Source organism: Crinia signifera, chromosome 5 (genome assembly GCF_055691185.1).
Source record: "Crinia signifera chromosome 5, ASM5569118v1, whole genome shotgun sequence".
NCBI lineage: Eukaryota > Metazoa > Chordata > Amphibia > Anura > Myobatrachidae > Crinia > Crinia signifera.
Genome location: NC_139221.1, coordinates 89685724 through 89708436, shown reverse-complemented (window position 1 = coordinate 89708436; position 22713 = coordinate 89685724). Strand labels below are relative to the sequence as shown.

The following is a 22713-nucleotide window of genomic DNA, read 5'->3' as shown; positions in this document are numbered from 1 at the left end:
AACTGTGTCCATGTCGACTGTGTTGACATTCAGGTAAAAAAACAGTGAAAAACCCCATGTCGACCTTGTGAATGTCGACATAGACAATGTCGAACTAATGACCTTGTCGAACTAATGACCTGTCGAACTAATGACCTTTCGACCTAGAATCATGTCGACCTTTTCCCATGTCGACCTAAAGTCATGTCGACCTTTTAGCATGTCGACCTAATGGATTCGACCTAATGACTTTCTACCATAATGCAGTAGACCAAATGATCCCAACCCATATGTATAATGGAGCATCACAGTGGGGCATATGTATAATGGAGCATCACAGTGGGGCATATGTATTATGGAGCATCACAGTGGGGCATATATATAATGGAGCATCACAGTGGGGCATATGTATAATGGAGCATCACAGTGTGCAGCATATGTATAATGGAGCATCACAGTGGGGCATATGTATAATGGAGCATCACGCTGTGGGGCATTTGTATTATGGAGCATCACAGTGGGGCATATGTATAATGGAGCATCACAGTGGGGCATATGTATAATGGAGCATCACAGTGGGGCATATGTATTATGGAGCATCACAGTGTGGCATATGTATAATGGAGCATCACAGTGGGGCATATGTATAATGGAGCATCACAGTGGGGCATATGTATAATGGAGCATCACAGTGGGGCATATGTATAATGGAGCATCACAGTGGGGCATATGTATTATGGAGCATCACAGTGGGGCATATGTATAATGGAGCATCACAGTGGGGCATATGTATAATGGGGCATCACAGTGTGCAGCATATGTATAATGGAGCATCACAGTGGGGCATATGTATAATGGAGCATCACGCTGTGGGGCATTTGTATTATGGAGCATCACAGTGGGGCATATGTATAATGGAGCATCACAGTGGGGCATATGTATAATGGAGCATCACAGTGGGGCATATGTATAATGGAGCATCACAGTGGGGCATATGTATTATTGAGCATCACAGTGGGGCATATGTATTATGGAGCATCACAGTGGGGCATTTGTATAATGGAGCATCACATTGTGTCATATGTATAATGGTGCATCTCTGTGTGTGGCATATGTATAATGGAGCCTCACGGTGTGTGGGGCATATGTATTATGGAGCTTAATGTGGGGCATATGTATAATGGAGCATCACGATGTGGGGCATATGTATAATGGGCATCACGATGTGGGGCATATGTATAATGGAGCATCACGATGTGGGGCATATGTATAATGGGCATCACGGTGTGCGGCATATGTATAATGGACATCATGTGTGTGGCATATGTTTAATTCAGCGTCACGCTGCGGGACGTTTGCATAATGGAGCGTCACGTTGTGGGGCATATGTACTGTATAATGGGCATATGTATAATCGGCATCATGTGTGTGGCATATGTATAATGGAGCATCACGGTGCGGGGCATATGTATAATGGGCATCACAGTATGCGGCATAGGTATAATGGGCATCACAGACTGCACTATTGGGGTCATGTGTATCTGGCACTTTACTATTGGGGACATATGTGTATCACATCTCCATTTTCCATGGCCGCACCACATGTGGCTACAGCTCTTAGAGAGCTGACCATGCCCTCATATTGGAAAAAATGGGGGATGTCTGCCTCGTGTTGGGAGGTATGTTTGTTACATATTGGACATTACAGTGTGTGGCATAAGGTGTCAGGGGCATTACGATGTGTGGCATAATGTGTAAAGGGCATTTTTTTGGATATTATTTTAGTAGCTCTTCGGGCGGTTTATTTTGTCGCGAGTAGCTCCCGCCCCGAAAAAGGTTGGAGACCACTGCACTAGATGATGTGTGTACCCGGTAAGATGGTGGCACCAGGACCCAACCAGGGAGCTGGCATTGGCAAGTTCATACACACTTGCCAAAGCAGTCAGCGATGGAGCTCTGGTGCCAGCCATGATGTAGAATGCAAGCTATAACCTCTGTGGTTCTGCATGTACAGACAATGAAGGATGTCACTGATTATGCGTGGAAACGTGCATCATCAGTAGCTTAGGTGTAGATGTATAAAGCAGTGATAAGAGAGGAAAAATGAGCCAGAGGAAAAGTGGCCCATGGCAACCAATCAGCTGCTCTGTATAATGTTACAGTATTTAAATTATAGACGATGCTTCAGTGCTGATTGGTTACCATGGGCCACGTCTCCTCTGGCTCACCTCTCCTCCCTTATCACTGCTTCATACAGCAACCCCATAGTGTCTACACACTGGATGAATTGAACAGTTTGACGTTTTAAACCCAGCTTTACAGAAAGCAGTGGCGTAACTACCGTGGGTGCAGGGGGTGCAGCTGCTATGGGGTCCGAGCTGTCAGTAGGGCCCGCTGCTCCCCCTGCACCCTATAAAAAAAAAGTAGCGGCACCCACTGCAGTGACACCCCCCCCCCCCACAGATGCCGGAAATCGTTGTGGGTCCTGCGCCGCCATCTAATAGCCGGCCGGAGATGTACCCTGCCCTGTATCGACCTCCCCCACCCCCTTTCCAGGCACCAGAGATGTGCGTGTGTCCTGCCCCACCCCCCACCAATAGCCGGTGATGTGCTCTGCGACCTCCCGGGTCCCCCACCCTCTTCCTAGATGCCGGAGATGTGTGTCCCGCCGCCGCGCTGCCCACCCCCCAGATATTGCGCCACTCTCTCTCCTGCCTAGCAGTACCGGCCCCCGCCTCCTCTCCAGTAGCCGCACCATGAGGGGAATACAGCGCTGGGCCGGCCTCCAGCATCCTCACAGGAAGACACTGCTGCTATGTCCAGCATGAATTCCCATGCCACCGGTTTCCAATTAACCCTGTGCCTGGAGCTAAACCCCCTGCTTGTTAGGTGCCCTTGGAGCACTGTACCCTCTTTTCTGTACCCAGTGTGTTTGTGTGTGTATGAAACCTTATGACCCACCTACCCTCTTCCTCTGTGTGTGACCATTTTCACCCCCCCATCAACCCTGGTGTATTACCCCCTGTTTTCTTGTATGACACATTGACCCTCTTCCACCTTTATCCCTGGTCTTTAACCCTTCTGTACCACACATCCCCTGTATGTGACACCTTCCCCACCCTCTACATCTTTCCTCTGTGTGAGACCCCCTGAACCCACTCTACCTGTTTGTTTGACACCTTCTTGTCCCTACCCCAATCCTCAGTGTGACCCCCTCTACCACCTTCCTCTGTGTGTGACCCTCCTGTAGGCCACTACCCCTGTGTGTCTTACCCCTTGCCTCTGTGTGCGCATTTTGACACCCTGTACTTTCCAAACATCCCTCTCCCACGTATCACATTGTGTACCCTCCTCCCTGGGGTGAATGGTTTTTTTTTTACACCTTTTATCCCCACATCCCGTTCATGTGTCACCCTGCACAAAGGGGTGGGGGGGGGGGCCCTTCTCAAAATTTTCTATGGGGCCCAGAGAGTTCTAGTTACGCCCCTGACAGAAAGCCTAAATTTATAGAAAAGTTTTATAACAGATTTCAGGACCTGATACGTTATTTTCATCTCTTCTAAAATTGTGCACAGTCAAAACGAAGTTTATCATTGTAGAAAATAACAATTTGTCAGTAGTTTACTTCAGACACAAATGCTGACCAAAAGTAATTGCCAGCTAAGAAAATGCAAATGTTCAATGTAGAGATGAACTGTGAGAAGTGCTCAGTATTCACAGACCACACACAATATACACAGACCACAGAGAAAGCCAGAGTGGAATAAAAAGAAGCAGGCAGTGTAAAGTAGTATTTAGCTTACTAGTGATAGATAACTGAAATAAAGAAATATGGCATCGCAAATGTCGCTAAACATCTGTCTGTCGGCTCTGATAGTATTTCAGCAGTGCAGGTAGATAAATGACAGGTGATAACCAGACAACATGGTCTCCCGTTGTCACTGACTGAGGAGGTGGTACCAGTCAATTGAATACCAGTTGTGCCAGGCTTGAATACCAGTGGTATCATTATATTAGCACTATGGGATTTGTGTTAGCGTTAAGTAGTAAATCAGGCGTACGTGCATAATCATCCCTATTATGCTTTATTTTGGATGGAGCCAATTAACCCTTTGATTGCCGACGTTCCGCTAAAAATGTCAGCGTCGCTCACAGCGATTGTTCCTTTAGTATAAATACAAATACAGCCAAGCCAATTCAGTGAAGTTAAATATTGCACCCAAAATAGAAGTCACTGTGAGCGTATATGTACGCGGATATTTTGAGAATCTCTCACAGCAACGTTGGCACTCAGAGAGTTGTGGAAAGCATACAAACTCCACACAGATAAGAACTAGTGAGGAACCAGGCCCCTGACCTTAGTGCTAAGAGGAAGACCTTGCATTTGTGTCAAAAGGAGACATGTAATGCAGGTTTGGAATGCATAAGATGAAATGTTTGCAAGTAGTTCATGCTTTGTAATTATGTGTAATTAGCCAAGATAAAGGCTAAATTTAAACAGGTGCGATTTTAGCATGGACTATGTTAAGCTACATTTTAAAACCCCATGTCGACCTTTTGACTGCCAACCGTCCCCATGTCGACCTTATGACCCTGTCGACCTAATGGCCCTGTCGACCTAACCCCATGTTGACCTTCAGTCATGTCGACCTAGTGATGTTGACCTTATGGTTGTCGAACTACTTACAGTCTATCCAATGATCCATTACCCAAGCCAGTGGTTCCAAAACTATGCGCCTAGGCTCCCTGGGGTGCCTCGGGACACTCGCAGGGGTGCCTCGGGTTGGTCGTCCAGGACCAATTCAAATGATTTATGATCAATTATTTCTGGACAAAACCACTGCTGGTGGCTGCCAAGCATGAAATGTGTACAATCAGAACCAAATGCTGCCCTTTACCACATAACTGAACCTAAAAGCACATATAAACACAATCTACTTAATTTGATATATATTTTTACGGGCCATGGGGTGCCTTGGAAAAATTCTGATACTCTAGGGTGCTGTGATTAGAAAAAGATTGGGAACCCCTGCCCCAATGTGTAAAGGAGTCATTTAAAAGATCTGGTTATCCAGGCATTTTGGTCTGACTTCAAATAACCTGAATAGAAGCTTTTATTGATTATATGCATATACAATTGTTATTTCTGTACTTGCCATTTATGTAACCACTGTATCATGTTTGAAAAATTTTTTTGTGAAACTTGAACACTTTTGCTTTTGACTGTTCTTAACAATAACAGTAGCATAAAGAACATAAAGATTTCTTAGGTACAGAAGTCTGCATGGGATGCAGTAAGAATCCTGGCTGTCGGAATCCCGGTGGTCAAAATCCTGATACCGGAATCCCGACCGCCGAAATCCCGATACTTCCTCCCTCTATCGGTGTCCACGACACTCATAGAGGGAGAATAAATTTGTGTGCCAAGCGTAGCGAGGCCCTTGTCGGGATTTTGTCGGTCGGGATTCCGGCGTCGGGATTTTGACCGCCGGGATTCCGACCGCCGGGATTTCGTACCAATCCCGCCTGCATTCATGAGTATGAAACTGAGGATGCACACTGCCCCATAATTAGTAGGTGGTGCTAGTTTGATGAAATGAGCACTGGATTTGATAATTTTGCATCTGTATATTTTAGCTAAATCTGTACCTAAAGTATAGGTGATAGTGAGATTGAGTGTTGACATTTGAGTGATCCTTATAGTAGCATCCATAGTCATTATTACAGTGTATGGTGATTCCAGGCACTGCTGCTAATATTCTGACTGACTGTGGTCACACAACAATTCTTTCTACCCTTATTGCAGATCACTGTAACCATAGTTATCATGGAGGAAAAAGCGTCATTTGAAAGACCAGGAAATAAAGTGATTATGCTCATACCTCCCAACTGTCCCAACTTTTTGGGGGATGGTCACTTTTTTGTAGCAGTGTTCTCCGGTGGGAGGCAGTTGAGAGATGCCTTGACACTCGTTGCTCCACTGTGAATAGAAGCAGTGCGCTTGTGCTCAGTGACTTCTAATGGAGATAGAGGGGACAGAGGGCATGCCAGCAGCTCAGAGAGCGCTGACCATGCCCCAGAGTGATGAAAAATGGGGGCTTGGATCTTGAATGTGGCATTGCTGTGAAGGCACACCCCCTTTCAGTGAAGCCACTCCTCTTTTAGGGAGCATGCAGCATTGTCCTGCATGGCTGTACTGCTACCTGTTTTACAAATGTTGGGAGGTATGTTGTGCTTTATGGGAAGAATTACCTTGTCTTTAGTAGGAAACATTGTTCTATTATGCACCAGATGTAATGGTATAATTTTTTTATTTCTGAATTATTGAATATTAAGTAATACAACTTTATACAGTATTTGTATTTAGGCTTTAATATCATTTCTTTTTGGCTGGTAGTTAAATGAGCTCACAATGCAGACACCAGAGTAATGTTATTTAAAGCATTTTTACCACGTCAGTATTTGATCTGTAAATATGATACATTTGCAGCTCTAATGCCAACTTGGTTGTGCTGGTATTCACCGATTTTGACTGTTGACAGCATATATGTTGAAAAAAACACACCAATTCCTGTATTTCATATTCAAGTAAATTATAATAGACAAAGTAAATAGCTTCATTATATTCAAGAAACTGAGAAAATGATATCTCAGATTGTCATATTATTATTTACTTGTTTATGTGGTTTACTGATTATTTTAAATAAGAATATGTTTGGAATAATCCATAAATCTTCGGAGTAAACTACAATTCTTTCTCATGAGGATTGTTCTTCCTACACAAAAATGTAAACAAAAGCAAAAAACAGATGGGAGCCATTGAAAAAGACATAATAAAGAGAGTTTCTCACAAAACTTGAAATTATTTTCATGTGGTTGTACAAGATGAGAAAAAGTAATCACAAGCCCTGAGATATTTGTTACTCAGCTTATGGATAACAACGGTCTATTACGCGAGTCATTACTCTTTGGGCCTTATTCTGGTTTGGTCGGTGAAACGTACGTATGGTCCATTTCACCGTACGCTTCCCGTACGCGGACGGTGAGCGAATGTCCGCCCACAAAACATCCCCATACGTACGGTCACAAACACTGACAAAGGGGAGTGGTGTACACTTGAGCGTACGCCACTGTGCACGGACAGATCTCCTCTTAGACACCGATAACTGGCGTACAACATAGCGTACGCCACCGTTTACGGACGTCACTCGTCCGTTTTCCCACCGACATCTTGCGTATATCTGAGCGAACGCCACAGTGCACGGACCGGTCTCGCTTTTTTTCAATGGAAAACTCAGCGTGTGTCACCGATCGAGAGAGTGAGCGTACGTCCGTGCACGGTGGCATACCCTTCACATATATGGACCTGCTAATCTAGCCTTTCAACTATAATTAAGACAATTAATTAATTATTCTAATTGTTATTCAATTATTGTTTTCTATTACCTCAATTGTCTACCTTAAGGAACACCCTAATAAAACAACATTTTAACCCTCATTACATGTATATTTATTATGTTCTAATGTGGCATTTTAATCACTATCTATGTGTCCCCACTTTGGTTTTACTTTTAAATAAAGTTATGTTGGTGTTACAGTGAAAAAGTTGACACATGTCGACTTCTGTAAATTGAGTGTTCTGATGTTTAAAGTATATAAAAACACTTACTGAATTTGTGTAAATGGTTATAAACTCACTACCTTGGCATATATAAGCAGGTCTTAGAATGAATCTTACCTAAAATTAAAACAACCTTTACATGTAGAGAAGTGTACAAAGATATGCTTCCAATGTGTTTGTGGGCTGTGTGTGGCTTGTGAGGTAATGTAAATAATTAACACGTTATACAGTATAACAATTTCACATTTTTAGTCCACTATAAGTGGGAACCTGTGCCCCTTTCCAGCTCCCCTTTTGCAAAACCAACCCACATCCTCCACCTCCCCTCCCTCCGATGCCGCTCCGCCACTCTGCCCCATCCCTGCATAATCTGAACTGTGCAAAAAATGCAAGGTCGCACCGGGACTGAACATTTAAAAATCCCGATTCAACCCTGCATTTTGCAATGTGAAAGCTGTAGGACAGTGGTGTTACTCGTCACAACTGGGTCTAATGTTAGAGAGCCAGCTCCTTATGTGTATAACAAATATACAGTAAAACTTGTGATACTATGCTGAACACTATTGGATGCCTGTAAATGAACTAAGTTTATGGCACTTTTAACAGTGATATCCAAAAACTACGAGTGATTGATGTCAGCAAAAAGAGCTGTGCATTGACAAACAATATGTACTCATTATGGGGTTTATTCTAGTTCATTCTTTCTGACAAAATCCTTCTTAGATGGACAAAACCATGTGCACTGCAGGGAGGCAGATGTAACATGTGCAGAGAGAATTAGATTTGGGTGAGTTATTTTGTTTCTGTGCAGGGAAAATACTGACTGCATGATTCTCAATATACCACTACGCAAACTACGTAACGGGCGCCCAACTAACATATAAGTACCAACATTTTTTTAACACAATCTCATCAAAAATACTTCATAGTATTTCCCCATTAAAATATTCAGATTAGGGGGCGTTGCTTCGGCGGCCTTGTGAACAGACCTATCCTTCAGTTGCTCCCCGTTCCAACGATCCTTTGTAAACATCCTACAGCTGCTTCAGCTTACCTACATTCACAAGGAAGTGGAGGAACCTCCTTGGCATACTCCTGGTGTCTCAGACCCAGGGTTCAGCTATCCATCTCCATGCGAACAGGCCGGCGACTATGCAAGTCACAGCGTCCGTTCGCACAGATGGCCTGCATATGCGCATATGTAAATATGCGCATGCACACGCCATCACCATCGCTCACCGTTGCGAATTTGCAACGGTGAGTATCAACCAGAATGACCTGCTAAGAGTATTGAAATTGTAAAGCAGAATGAGAAATTGTAATACCATATATTTTGTTTTACTTTGTAAATAATTCAGTGGTTATTGCTTTAGCTTGTGTTCACTGTACTCCATCCGATTTCTCTGGCAATAAATCGGACAAATGATGAGGTCATCCGAGGTATGATGATAATAGCTAACCTGAAAACTTCACCAGATACTTTGCCAAGACTAGGGTTTCAATTTGGATAACCTGAAGCCATAATTGTGAGTCCTGTTCTGTAACCACAAAGCCTTTATATTATACACAGGCAGCAGATAACTTAAATACCTAGACAAGTGATGGAAGTAAATAACCGAATTCCAGACCAACAATATCGTCTTTTTCGGTTTCTGTTGCATGTAATTCTGCTTTATATATATACACGCACATATTTATTATTGTTTGTTTCTGCCAGTCTTCCAGCTTCTATTTTCAAAACCACAGAAAATAAACTCAGTGAGGCAGGTCAGGCCAAGTCAGGGTAAACAGGGAGTTGATTCACAGTAGCAAACATTGAATGTTGTTTTATAGGTGGGAGCTTTCAGCTTTGTAAGGCTACAAGAAATGTAATGAATCATATTATATAAAAAATAAAAGTGTTTTCAAAATTATTAATATATCATTTCAGCACATACTCGTTTTGGCACGTCTGTGAATATACCATATTTCACAGTCGTTTTATATATATACCATGTTTGTCTTGTATCAACATTTTGCTTTTGGTGCTGAATCTCTCCCAAATGATACAGTGCATTTGATCATTGTGGTAAATTCTAGTGGAAACTTAACTCTTCGTGGTTTATTTTATTAAAGAAAATAAAATCTGAATATTCAGTTATAAATATGAGAAAATTATTTAGGTTACATTTGCTGTGCTTTAGTGGTCTGGGCCAGCAAGAGTATCACTAGGTTACACTGTGAACCAGAAACATTTGCCACTTTACAGTCTTCTAACTGAAAAGCACAGTTGTTAGCCTCAGAGTACTTTTATTCATTGGTTGCTTCCTTATACCTTATACCCATGGACATTTGAGACACATACACAGCAATAAGTAGTGTTCAGGTGCCGGTTGTAGTAGACTGAGCAGTAATGTGGTTCCCAGTGCCACATGGTAGGAGCTTTGTGGTGGCAACAACATACCCACCAATTGTGCATTGGGTGGAGTCAGTAACAAGTGCTTACTGATGATAAGAGGGAATTTCCTATTGGCTGGGTCCCGTGAGACCCAAACCCCGTCTGTGGTTACCTGGCATGGGCAGCAAAGTCCCATCAGGTCACAAATGGCATCTGGGATTTATCCCACTTTATATATCGCTGAACACCAACATTGTTTGATGAGGGATTTTTTTTATCAAAATTGTTAAATGTTTCCTTCTTTCCTGTGTCTGATGTCTAATTGCATATGCTTTGACTATCGCTAACCATTAGCACTAACTGCAGTGGTGTGTGATATCTAGGAAGAACGTGGGGCGCTTAGTGATACAGTTGAAAACAATTGAAGTAAAATCAATTTATTGAAGACACGCAACTGCACAAACACAAGTACAAATTATATTAAAAAACAATGAGGAAAGAATATAATAATAAATAATAAATAAATAAACAACAAATAAGTACTTCCTGGGGGTCATAGATTAAAAGTAGAATTAATCTTTAGATAATAGCAAGCTTGCTAATAATGTTATAGCGTGCACTCAAATTGCAAATGGCCTCAGATTCTCAGTCTGACTGGGATAATTAGCGATTATCCTTAATAGGAGAATGGCGTCCAGAATTTGGAGAAGATGGCCAGTATACAGTATAAAATCACACGAGGATATCCACTTATTAATAGTGACAAAGGTAGTGGGTAAAGTTACCTCCGACTGTGCAGGTAAATATCACCAATTTATGGGAGCAGGAGCATCCTTGGTTGGTGCTGTACACGCTGTAGCTCCCTGCGTGTAGTAAGGCTCGCATGGCACGGCGGGGTAAAGCTGCTGCTTGCTGTAGAAACGCTCTTTGCTGTATTAAACCCCCCCAGCTGATAAGGAGAGCCATAATGCCCAGCGTTAACGGCTCTCCTTATCGGCGGCCCCGGCGGCCCTGCGCATGTGCAAACCTACTTTCCCCCCAGTCGGCTGTAATCGGCATGCATGAGATCTCGCTATTACTGCTAGATCTCCAGCGGAGCCATCAGCAGGGCTAGCATTGTCCCTGCAGTGGGGATAGTCATTGAGGCCAGGGTGATTTAACACCTGGGTGGCTGTTAATACATCGCCTGGCCGCTAAATACTGGGGGGATTACAGGGGATGGGGGCACTGGTTAAGGGGGGGACGCAGGGTGGGGGTAGGACATACTGTATTGGAGAGTGATAGTGGATGAGCTGATGCTGGGAGTGAGAGGGACATATTGGGGAAAGGGACAAAGGGAGGGAGGGGGGGTGATGGGTAGGAGAGGAAGTGTGGTGGGAGAAGGACTTAATGGGGATTGGGACACTGGGTGGGAGATCGACATGTTGGAAATTAAGACACTTGATGGAAGAGGGATGGAAGGTGGGTGAGGGGCACTGGGTGAGAGGGGGAATGTAGGGTGTGAGTAGGGCATATAGGGGAGAGAGACAGAGATAGAGGAGGGAAGCAAAGTGGGAGAGGGACAAATTGGAAAGAGAGACAGTAAAAGGAGGGGCGGAGGGTGGGATTCCAACTATACAATATGCTGTGTTTTGTGTTCCCTTAAGAATAAATGTTGCTTTTGGCGATTTCCAGAATTTCAGCGGTCTCAAGGACATTGTTGGAGAGTAGGCAAGGATGACTGTAAGGCTTAAACATTGGTGTCTTTCTAAAGATCTATATTTTCCAACTGTACTTTTTTACTCTAATTTTAACCTGTTTCCTTAAACAGCATATACATGCATTAATTATGATGTCCTTATTTCAATAATAATACAGTATTTTGACATAAGGCGCTTACTTTAAATGTGCCATGCTTAATTTATCACAAGCAGTCCCTGAAATTTAATATGTTTTGGATCTGTGATCTGTTATATCAGATACTTAGACTTTCACCAGTTTTCCTGTAGAGTGATTTATTAAACTGTAAGTTGAGGAACAGGAGATTGTGTTTATTCTAGTGAGGTCTATGAAAGTATGCATGGAAGGGTGGACACATCTGTTTATTTCATACCACATCATTCCCTAAATCCATCGGATATGCAAAACAGCAGCCAATCCTGAAGAATAGATCTACAGTATACCTACTATTCGTGATATGGGAATCATAAAGCTTAAAGGTGGAATAGTCTTTTTCCTTGTGTGACGTCACAGATTGTTTATGCATCTGCTGTACCTGTGGTTTTTTTTTTCAGTATACTAGGAAAATGTGTTATGCAACTTTGCATTGATTCTGCTGTGAATGAATATTGTTCTATGATATAAGATATCACCAACTTGCCATGCAAGTGAACACTGCAGAACTGAGGTCTCCAAATATTCCTCTTCATTTCAAAATATGTTACAAATTATTAAAACTGCTGTATATTGTAGGGATACGGTCATTGGGTCAACAGCAAGTTGGTCAACATGGTTCTAGGTCGACATGGTTCTAGGTCAACATGGGTCAAGGTCGACATGGGTCAAGGTCGACATGGGTTTCGTCAACAGGTCATCAAAAAATAGTGAAATACCCCATGTTGACCTTTTTACTGTCGATCTAGACCATGTCGACCTATTGCTTGTGTCGGCCTATTGACCTGTCAACCTAAACCCATGTCGACCTTTACCATGTCGACCTAGAACCATGTCGACCTAGAACCATGTCGACCTAACAGTGTCGACCTAACGCTTGTCGAGCAACTTGCTGTAGACCCAACGATCCCAACCCATATTGTGAATGGCCAAGGGACATTGTAAGTTAATGTTATGAAGAAGTAATTATGTATAGGTATTTAAATTGTTATTCAATTCTAAACAATACATTCTTTTTTTTTCTTTTCTTTTTTACAGGTCATACAGGACGGTTATTAAAATCCTTATGTTTTACCAGTCTTTCATTCCTGTTGCTGCATATCATCTTTCACATAACAATAGCCAGCCTGGAGGCCAGAAGAATCATAGACCCCCATTTTAACTGTGAGTATATCTATTGTTTTAAGTAATCCATTGTTCACAACACTAAGGGGGTATTCAATGTCGGGGCACGACTGTCAAGCTGGCCTGACAGCCGTGCCTCTGTCCCATTCTCGGTCTGCTTGATTGAGATTTTGCAGGCGGGATTCAAAGTCCCTCCTGCCGCATGTCAAGAAGGGGGCATGGCCACAAGAAGCGGCCAGGAATCAGCGAGCTGGGAGCTCATCAAGAATCATCGGGAATGGCTGCAGGCGATTGAATACCCCTCATAACATTTCATGAGTACAATGAGGTTAAACATATTGAGTTTGCCTTTATGAAGTTGAAGAGTATTAAGGGCCCTACACACACAGCGATAGTCAGCCACTTTCTGAGCATCAGCCACTTTCTGAGCATCAGCGATAGTCGGTCACTTTCTATGTAAAATCGCTCAGAAAGTGGCTGAATATCGCTCTGTGTGTAGGGCCCATTACACTGAGGACTCCAAACCACTTAAACAATATTCCTATGAATTTACACAGTCATTGAATAACCACAGTATCCGCACTTGTCTGACATTTGGAACTTGATTTAGCCACATTGACATTCTTCATCGGATGCCAAAAGACTATTGGACATACAAGCTCTACTCCAGTTACCCTTGTGCAGTGTACCACTTTACTTACACTAATGAGGGATTAACCCCACTGCTCTGTTTCTCAGCAATATAACTATAATATAATTTTTTTGACATACAAATTTATCTACTTCCATAATAAAACTCCCAGGACCCTAGTTAATGTACAGGGCATCAAACACATTTGTGGGAACTAGCCTTAAAGGCTGACTTTTAAACCATTGTGATTGTATTTATCCCTTACATACATTGTGCAGATGGACAGTAATTTCAATGTAAAGTATGTCTTCATGGAAAGCACTTCATAAATAAATACATTCAGTATCTGTTAGGATTATGAAGTGGACATAGACATTACTTTGACATTTTATATTGTTTCCCACAAATCATTGATGTACAAATGGTACTAATTAGTTGGAAGAATTATTTTAGGACACTGGAAAATCTAATTTTCCCCTGTTTGTTTCAGTCAATACATGTGCACATATGTCTTCAAAACAAAGTGAACCTAAACATAATTTAACAATTCCCATCTGTTTTACGATACGTCCTGTAAGCAGGGCCGACGCCACCACTAGGCAGCTCTAGGCATTTGCCTAGGGTGCCGGCCACTTGAGGGCGCCAGTTTGCAGCAGGGAGCAGAGGGGGGAGTGGCACCGGTGGGCCTGATGTAACATGTACAGAGAGATTTTGTTTTTGGTTGGGTGTTTAAACTGAAATTTAAATTGCAGTGTAAAAATAAAGCTGTCTCTTATTTATGGGCTACTGTACATGCAGAAGCAGACAGTATTTGGCCTGTATGGAAAAAGATATGTACTGTATTTGCATCCCTTGCATGGTAGCATTGTTTGTTCCAGAAACAAAGTTACTTGCTTTTTTTTTCATTATGAATTGGGCTCTCAGTGCCTTCAGGGTTGCACTGGTCTCAATAACCCATCTGACTTATTTGATAGGATTTAAATGACTCATCCAGGCTAGATGCTGATTATGACAACTCTATACTGTATTTCCCTGTTGCCAAGATACTGTACAGACAAGTGCTTGTCTAGCAAGTGGCTGGAGAGGAAATCAGAAGAAGAATCTGTTTTAAATTATTTTTAGTAGCCATCTGTCTGAGAATGATCTGCATGTCATGTAGCAAGCCTTGACATTACCTTCAGTATGAAATCCGGACCAAAGCGGTCTACATCGACTAGCTTCCATAGGTTATGGGCTAAACCCTTTAGCTTGGCTCTGCCCAGTCTGTGAGCACTTTGCCAATAATGAGGCTTGGTCTACTGAAGGTCTTGAGTAAGGTATATTTGGAGGCTACTGGAGACTAATGAGCAGACTGTTCGCCTATCTAGACTGTTCACCTGTTCCTGCTCTATCTAGGAATGTGGCAACTACACTATAACACCAAAAAAGTAAAATCGTGCACTTGATTCTCAAAAACCCAAAAGCTTAATATAGTATCAAGGGTACTATAGTGGAAAATACAGAGGAGAAAGATCAATTTCTCTAGTATCATCACATCCAATTCAACTTTAAAAAACAAAAGTTCTCGTAACTTATTCCTAATTTTTCAATTTGATATTGCAGTTATCAGCCTGCCAGTTGCACACCCCTCTATTGTGTTTGTGGCGAACTGGATATCCCTTTCATCTGACTGCATGGTCTAAGGATGAGGATGGATTACATTTAGACCAAAAGAAAAAAAATACAGTTATGGTTTATGAAGCTGCCACTGCTGAGCGGCGATGTTTCATAGATGTACTACATTCTTATACTGCTTTCACATTGCAGAAATGGGTGATGACACGGTATTCTTAAATGGGACTTTAAAACGGGTCTGAGCCTTGAGACCTTTCACATTGCAGGTGAAAACCGTTTTAAAAAATCATTTAATACCATTCAAACATTCAACCCGTTTAACCCCCAAGGGACACGTTTCAAGCCATTGAAATAGAGCTGTTCAAACTGCCATAAAAACGGCTTTAAAACGTGTAGGACTCTGCTTTTTAACCGTGTTGAAATACCGGTTAACTTTAACCGGTAAATCAACTCTGGCACTTTCACATTGCAGCCTTAAACGTTTTAAAATGGAAAAAAAACGGCAATATACCGTTTTAAAAGTGCGATAAAAGTGGGGTATTCAAGTAACTGCTGTGTATTTATGCTGCTGCTCTGTCACTTTGTTTAGCCAGCCAGCCTTTGGACAATATTGGTGTACAATTGTGAGGTGGTCAAAATTGGCAGGAAATGAATGTTATTGTAGAAACAAAAACAGGCCAAATTTACATGATTTTAGCTGCTTTTAGCATTTTTTAATAATACAGATCCCAAAAACAAAACACAGCATCAACGCACATGTCTACTTATGGTGTGTACAGATTCCCTTGCTATTCGACTTAAGATTCGAGTTCTATGTAATCTTTGCTATCTCTGTACTATTTACATACAATTCATACAATCAGCATTAGATTTGCACTGTATAGTCATTGCTGCCATGTCTATCTGGGTTTCGATTTGTGCTGTCCCGGGAGCGCGCATCAGGAACCTGTGCGATCTGCATACGATCTGAATGCGATTGTGACTATATAGTCCTTATCTAATGTCAAATCTCACTGTGTGTACACAGCATTAGTTCCCAATGTGAGGTATAGTATATAAATGAGCTGCTAGTGTAACCCTGGCTATCTGTATTTTGCTGTACTCGCCTTTTTTGTATACCTATCACCTGGCGGACACCTACTTCTTATTTATTTAGCATCTTCTAGAAGATAATAGATAGTATATGATTGGTTGCCCATAGCAACATCACATGGGAAATAGAACTCCCATCTTAGTAAATTTCCCCCATTATATGTCTTATATGGGGATCATAATTGTTTGTACTGTATATCTATAATAGATGGAGGATGTGCAGTGCTTGCGGCCTTTGGGGAAGAGTGTCAACACTGCACACTCTATACCCAAATGATTACACTTATCTCTTTGGACTCTCATGTTGTCCAGCACTGCAGTCATAAATCACCATGAAAATAACACCATGGCCATTTTCCAACATATTTGCACATGCACATTAGAGAAGTTGCTGGGAAGATGGTGTGTATACCATGCGTCCAGAGTCCGCTGCTGTATTAAACCTCCACTGCTCCTAATGGTACATGCTACTTACATCCTACTAGATTGTAAGCTCCTCCGAGCAGGGCCCTCTTCCCTTCTGTTATCAAAGCCCACTTCTCTTCACATTTCACTCACAGCTCTCCTATACTCCAACACTCAGTGACCATCTTCGTCCGCATACTCATCTCCATCATTGGCCTCAAGCCTCTAGTTGTATGTAGATTGAGTCCTTACTACTTATATTTAAGCTGTAATGTGTATTGAACTGTGGCGCTCTTTTCCTGTACTCCATTTTGGTTATTTATTCAATGTAATGCTAAGTTTTGTCTCCCTGTACTGTTGCTTTGTGCAGCGCTGCAAAACATTTGTGGCACCTTATAAATAAAATTATAAATACAATTATAATCATAATAATGCTGTGGAATGAGGTTTTATGATAGCTACGGGCAGAAGAAGGGTACTTTTTGCCTGAAAAGGCATCCTGGTGACCTCTTCTTATTCACAGTCCACTTAAGGGAGACCTGTGGACACACTTAGCAATGTTAAATAGTGGAGCATCATGTTGGGACCACTTATGATGAAATACTGTAAGTGTCCTAACTGTGCTTGTTTACTGCAGAGATGCTGTGCCTGCTTCAGCAGGAAGATTGTGTATGTTGCAGATACTGGTTCTTTTGCTTGCTTTATGCAATTCCAGAGAAAGATATACAGATGGAGCCATGCTTGCGCCATTCGCCAGGACAGAGATGCGCGAGCATCTGACATGTTTGTGTGTCCATTGCCGCAAATGGGGCATGTGAGTGTCTCATGTGCATGCGTGCCTCATTCGCATTGTGGCCATAGGCACCGATCCTGTGGGTGCTCAAAGGCTTGCCTACACATCCCTTTTGGTTTTTACTGCATGTTTCCTCATACTTGCTGAGAATAGACTCTGGAGAAAGAGGTGAATTTTCAGACTGAGAAAAGGGTAATTTGGCAGTGATTTGTACCTCAGACTAAGAGGTTTAAATAACATATTACACATATCTGACTTAAGGTTTGTTCACTATAAATAACAGCTCATCTGATAATAACTTTTTAGTGGCTCTCCTGTAATAACTGTTCAAGACCGTAGAGGACAGCTATAAGGAATCTGTTTGAGATGCAGAACTAGGCACATCCCATTTCTGTGTTGTAGAAAAATGTACCTGATAGTCACATGACTGCTCAAGAAGTCACATGACCATTAGATCAGAAATCATGTGTTCAGCCCCACCCTCATTTGTATGAACTTGAGACATTTTTTTTCTTACTAGCTTGTTCCAGTGGTAATTGAGAGGCTTGTTTACCACCCACCAGCTGTTGCTAGGTGGCAGTCCTCCTATTGATTATTTGAGTCTACGGGGCAGATGTATGAGCCAGCATTATGGGGGATGTATTGTGGGGCTGGCGTGCGGTAAATGACAGGGGTGCTATGTTCATATCGGCACTGCTAGCTAAAAGATAGGAGGACAAATGTATAAATGGTCAGCATCGCTGACTGTTTTGCCATCTGCAACTACTGACATTGACTGCTGCAGTGTGGCAATGCCCTATCCCCACAGCAGGGACAGTCCTGTCCCTGCTGCCAGCTCTGGGTTGTGTGTGAGTAAAGAGATTTCACGCATGCCTGGAAGAACCGGCCGGGAACAGACAGCACATCAGTGCACATTGATGCGTTGTCTGCTCAAGGGGACATAGACCCCAAAGACAGCTGCTGTATGTTCTGAGAGAGAAAGCGTGAATGGACTGCACAGGTCTTGAAAGCAGTGGTTCTGTCTGGTGAGTCACAGCAGCTGCTGTTTATGAGCCTGTTTATGCTTTGAGTCACAAAAGCTGCTGTTTATCTTCACCTTCAAAGCAGAGAAATTATTGTATACTGTTCTCTGTATATTTGTTGATAGAATGCTCAATTCAGCCTACTGTACCATCAACTTTATGGAAGCAGCCAATCACCTGCATCCAATCGAATCCATGGAATTTCTAAATATGGCAGTTAGTTGTGCTTTCCTGTCTTTCGGAGCTACACTACCTTTCTGACCTGTATTTAACCTTAAGCCCAGTACATTTGCTGTGAACACAATTATGTGATCCTCAATGCTGAGTCAGAGAACAGTTGATATTCAACAGGTCTTTCAGATCTTGATTCCCTATTACCACCCAAACATGGTCAGGATGGGCAAATCAGTCATCAAATTCTTGATCATTCTACAATCACAAATGGCTACCAATTGAAAAAGCTGATCAGCCATTCTGGTGATAGATTGGTGAAACTTCTACCAGATATATGGGGCCGTTGAGCGTCTGTTGACAATCTAGTCCTCAATTTGATTGCAGTGGCTCCTACAGTTGATATTGGCTCTTCTTCTTCTTCTTCATTTAGCTACAGATGGTTATCATTCTTACTGGCTCTACACTTCTCCTTGCCCAAATTATTTTGTCCTTGTATCCTTGAACTAACAAACTAGATCTCTCACCCATATGTTAAATGAGCAGCTGTCCTGCTAAAATCCACTTTTATGACATTTTGCCATCTAGGTGGACAAACATGAGCCAATGTTGTGTTTCATCATTAGAGTTTAGATTTAGATCTAAATTTAAACAATTCTTATCAAATGAAATCTAACTTAATCTAATTTTATCCATGTGTTCTGTATTATACGAGCAGTGACATTTCCCTCACAATCCTTATTTGGATGTTACATGACATTTAATAACTTCAATGAAACTGTCCCTTGGCTAAGAAGAGCACCCAGGTCAGCTGCTGTTTCGGCATTAATGTCATACTAACAGTACATATTTCATTTGCAGAAAGCTTTCTTTTGGTAAAGAAGGTGACTCGTCCCCTATGTGTACTTATAATTGGTGATGTTTGGTAAGGTAGCAGTGTTTTGAGTTAAAACATGTCACTCTGCCAAACTACCAATAAAAATGTCATGCTTAATCAGTAATATAAAGCAGATCTTTACACAGCGGTATGTAAGTACCTCTCATCAAACACCGCTGCTGGTCTGGATACATTTACTGGCCAGACATCTTAATGACTAATTGCATATATTTTGCACTCGTTTGTCTTTTTTTTTTTTTTATTCTATGGCGTTAGCATTGCTATTTTTACTATAATAGAAACATATTTTGTAGTTCGATTTTTGCCAATATTTCCTCTTTGCAGGAAAATAGTTTGAGATAAAGTTTTCAGAATTCCTAGTTAAACCCTTGGTAAGCAATCTTCATAACTGATTATTTACAGATGTGCCCCCAATGCAGGTCAGGATGATTACAATTAGTGCTAATTATGTTAACATTGACATTGTGCCAAGCAGCACAATCCCATGCAACTTATAACATGGAGAAGCTGTTGTTGGCCACTGATGTTAGATACTGTGGGGGCTCTGACGTGACACTGAATTAGGGATATTATGTAATTGACTCAGTGGTTTATGTGCCCCATGCTGGTTCATTAGGTGAGCTTCTAGTTTCACCTAATGGTAGCATCAACTCCAACTGTTCCTGGAGTTAATAAAGTGATTGGAAACAAAAACTAGCATAGCACCTGAGGCTGTAATCATGAAATGTCCAGAGACAGCATTTGTTACAGTACCTCTTGTCACTTACTGCCTATTGCCTAGAATTAGCAGAGTACATGTAATCACAAACTACCCAGTGCCAGAAATTAAGTAACACAATACCCAGTGGATTGTTTTCCTGTGGTTATCAACTGACCAGAGTCAGGAGCTAGTGCTGTTCCTGCAGTTTTTCACTACCTAAAGACAGGAATGATCACAGTACCTGTAATCCCCAAGAGCATAGTCAGATGCCTAACTCTGGGAGTCACCAGAATCACCTGCTGCCAGGCTCCTGCTCCCAAGGGGGCACCTCTCCTCCCTTTGAGTTTGAATCAGTTAATTGAAAGCCTTCGATATCACTTCTGTGGCTGAATCTGCATAATTACTGTGCAGGAGCAACTAGCTTTATCAGTAAGGTGTCTGCCACCAGGGAGAGAGGTCACAGGTTCTAATCCTGGGTATGACTGCTTAGCAATATATTTGTTTCAAATACATTATAATGTAAATGAATGTCATGCAATGTAACAAGATTTATAGACATATTTTCTGGATTGTTCTTTATATATGTATGTAGGGGGCACCAATATTTATCTTGCCACTGGGCAACTGGGACGAAGTTACACCACTGAGCCCAGTGTCCGGAATTAGCAGAGTACTGTATCAGTTATCACATGTGGCCACTAATTGCTTGTAATTTACCAATAATTAGTACTTCATGTATAATCACCATCCCCTACAATTGTTATTAAGCTAATTTATATATTAAGTGTTTTCCTTATGTTCCATATCTCTATGTTATTTGTTCAAATCACTACACCCTCAATAAGCAGTAAGGACAATATGTTGGCACTTTATATATAAATTATATTAATTTGAGTGTGCAGAGTTATTGTGGCACGCTTGTCAGTGGCAGGCTGGGCCACATGCCCCCTAGGCCGGTATGTATTTCACTGTTCTGGGCTTGGCTTTGTGTACCTGGCGGCTGGGAGACAAAGGATGCTACCCGGCCACGCTAATTATTCTTCCATGGCTGTAACAAGAAGAGAAGGGGAGGAAGAGATCCCCGTACACAGCACCGAAGCGCCCTAGGCGGGGATGGGGGGTGGGGTGTGGGGTGTGTGTGTGTCGCTAAGTAACTCCAGGGGTGGGGACCAGGTGATGCGGCGGCAGCTGCCTAGTCGCTCCAGAGGGGGTGGGGGAAGTTGCGGCCGCCGCCTGTGCCACTCACTTCCCTCCGGGGACGACGACGACCTGCTGCAAACTGCCGCCCTTCACTGCCCGTACAAAGCTGCTGCAGCTCCCAGGTAGAGAAGAGACTGCTGGTACTAGCCCTGAGACAGCCTCTGGGTGCAGCAGCAACTAGACAGGAGGCTGTCAGGTACTGCTGGATGCTGATAAAGCCAGCGCGCCTCCTGACAGCCGAGCTCTAATGCCCGTCTCCCACACGGTCAGCACTCCCTCCAGCCGCACCGCTGCTGATCAGGCTGTTAAGGAAACTTACTTTAGGTCAAACTGGAGGAGGGCAGAAAGTAGAATGACTCTAAAGTGTTTTGGACACTGGCTATGTGTTTGGGGGGGGGGGGGGGGAGGGGGGACTGGCTGTGTGCTATTGATGTTAAAGTAAAGTGGAATGGGTGGCAGCATCATTGTTATTTTGCCTCCAGGCACCTGCTTCATATTAGATTTGCTTGTGTTGCCTCCCGGGTTGAAAGCTGCCAGCCAGCCCCTGACGCTTGGTGTGTTGCTAGATTGGACTGTAAGCCATTGTACTGTATCATGTATTTATCTGACACTGCTTGTTGCTTCAGTTAAGATACTCACATCATTATAAAGGCTGTGAAACACATGGACACGTGTAGAATTGTTTGCCTAAAGGAAAAAAAAAAGAATAACATCTAATTTCCTGTGCTAGTATTGATTTAGACATCTGGCAGGAACTGACAGAATTTTCACTTCTAATTTTGAGTCTCTATGCCAATTTTGTTAAGTGTGTAATATTCCTGGAAAATAGTTTGGACAACTAAGGTGACTCAGTCATCTATCTTATGTGCTGACAAATGAGGTTTCTGGTGATTTATTTTTTGTACAGAATAATAGAATATGGCCAATGTTTTAATTGATATACTTATCTTCTTTTGTGGCATTTGACAAATTCTGTAATATAATGCCATATATGCATATAAAAAGCTAACTGCTCCTCACCTCTAGGAGGTGAAGTACTCGTTACTGACCACTAGAGGCCACTCGAAGAACCAAATTACTCTGTGTGCTAAAATATGTCATAACAGAAAGTGAAAGCAAATTTTGCAGGGACACTGATCTGTATCAAGCTTGTAGGCTATGGGGAGAGGGAGCTATGAAAACAGACATTGGAGGTAGAAGCAGATAGGGAGGT

General features: G+C 42.3%; 1 protein-coding gene across 6 annotated transcripts in view; it reads left to right on the top strand.

The window, feature by feature from the left end:
- PIEZO2 (piezo type mechanosensitive ion channel component 2) overlaps positions 1-22713 on the top strand; it is a 360808-nt gene that overhangs the window by 179212 nt on the left and 158883 nt on the right. For all 6 annotated transcript variants that reach the window (XM_083187662.1, XM_083187660.1, XM_083187659.1 and 3 more), the window contains exon 3: positions 12888-13013. In XM_083187662.1, coding sequence (XP_083043788.1) covers positions 12888-13013 — 126 coding nt within the window. The remainder of the gene's footprint in view (positions 1-12887; positions 13014-22713) is intronic.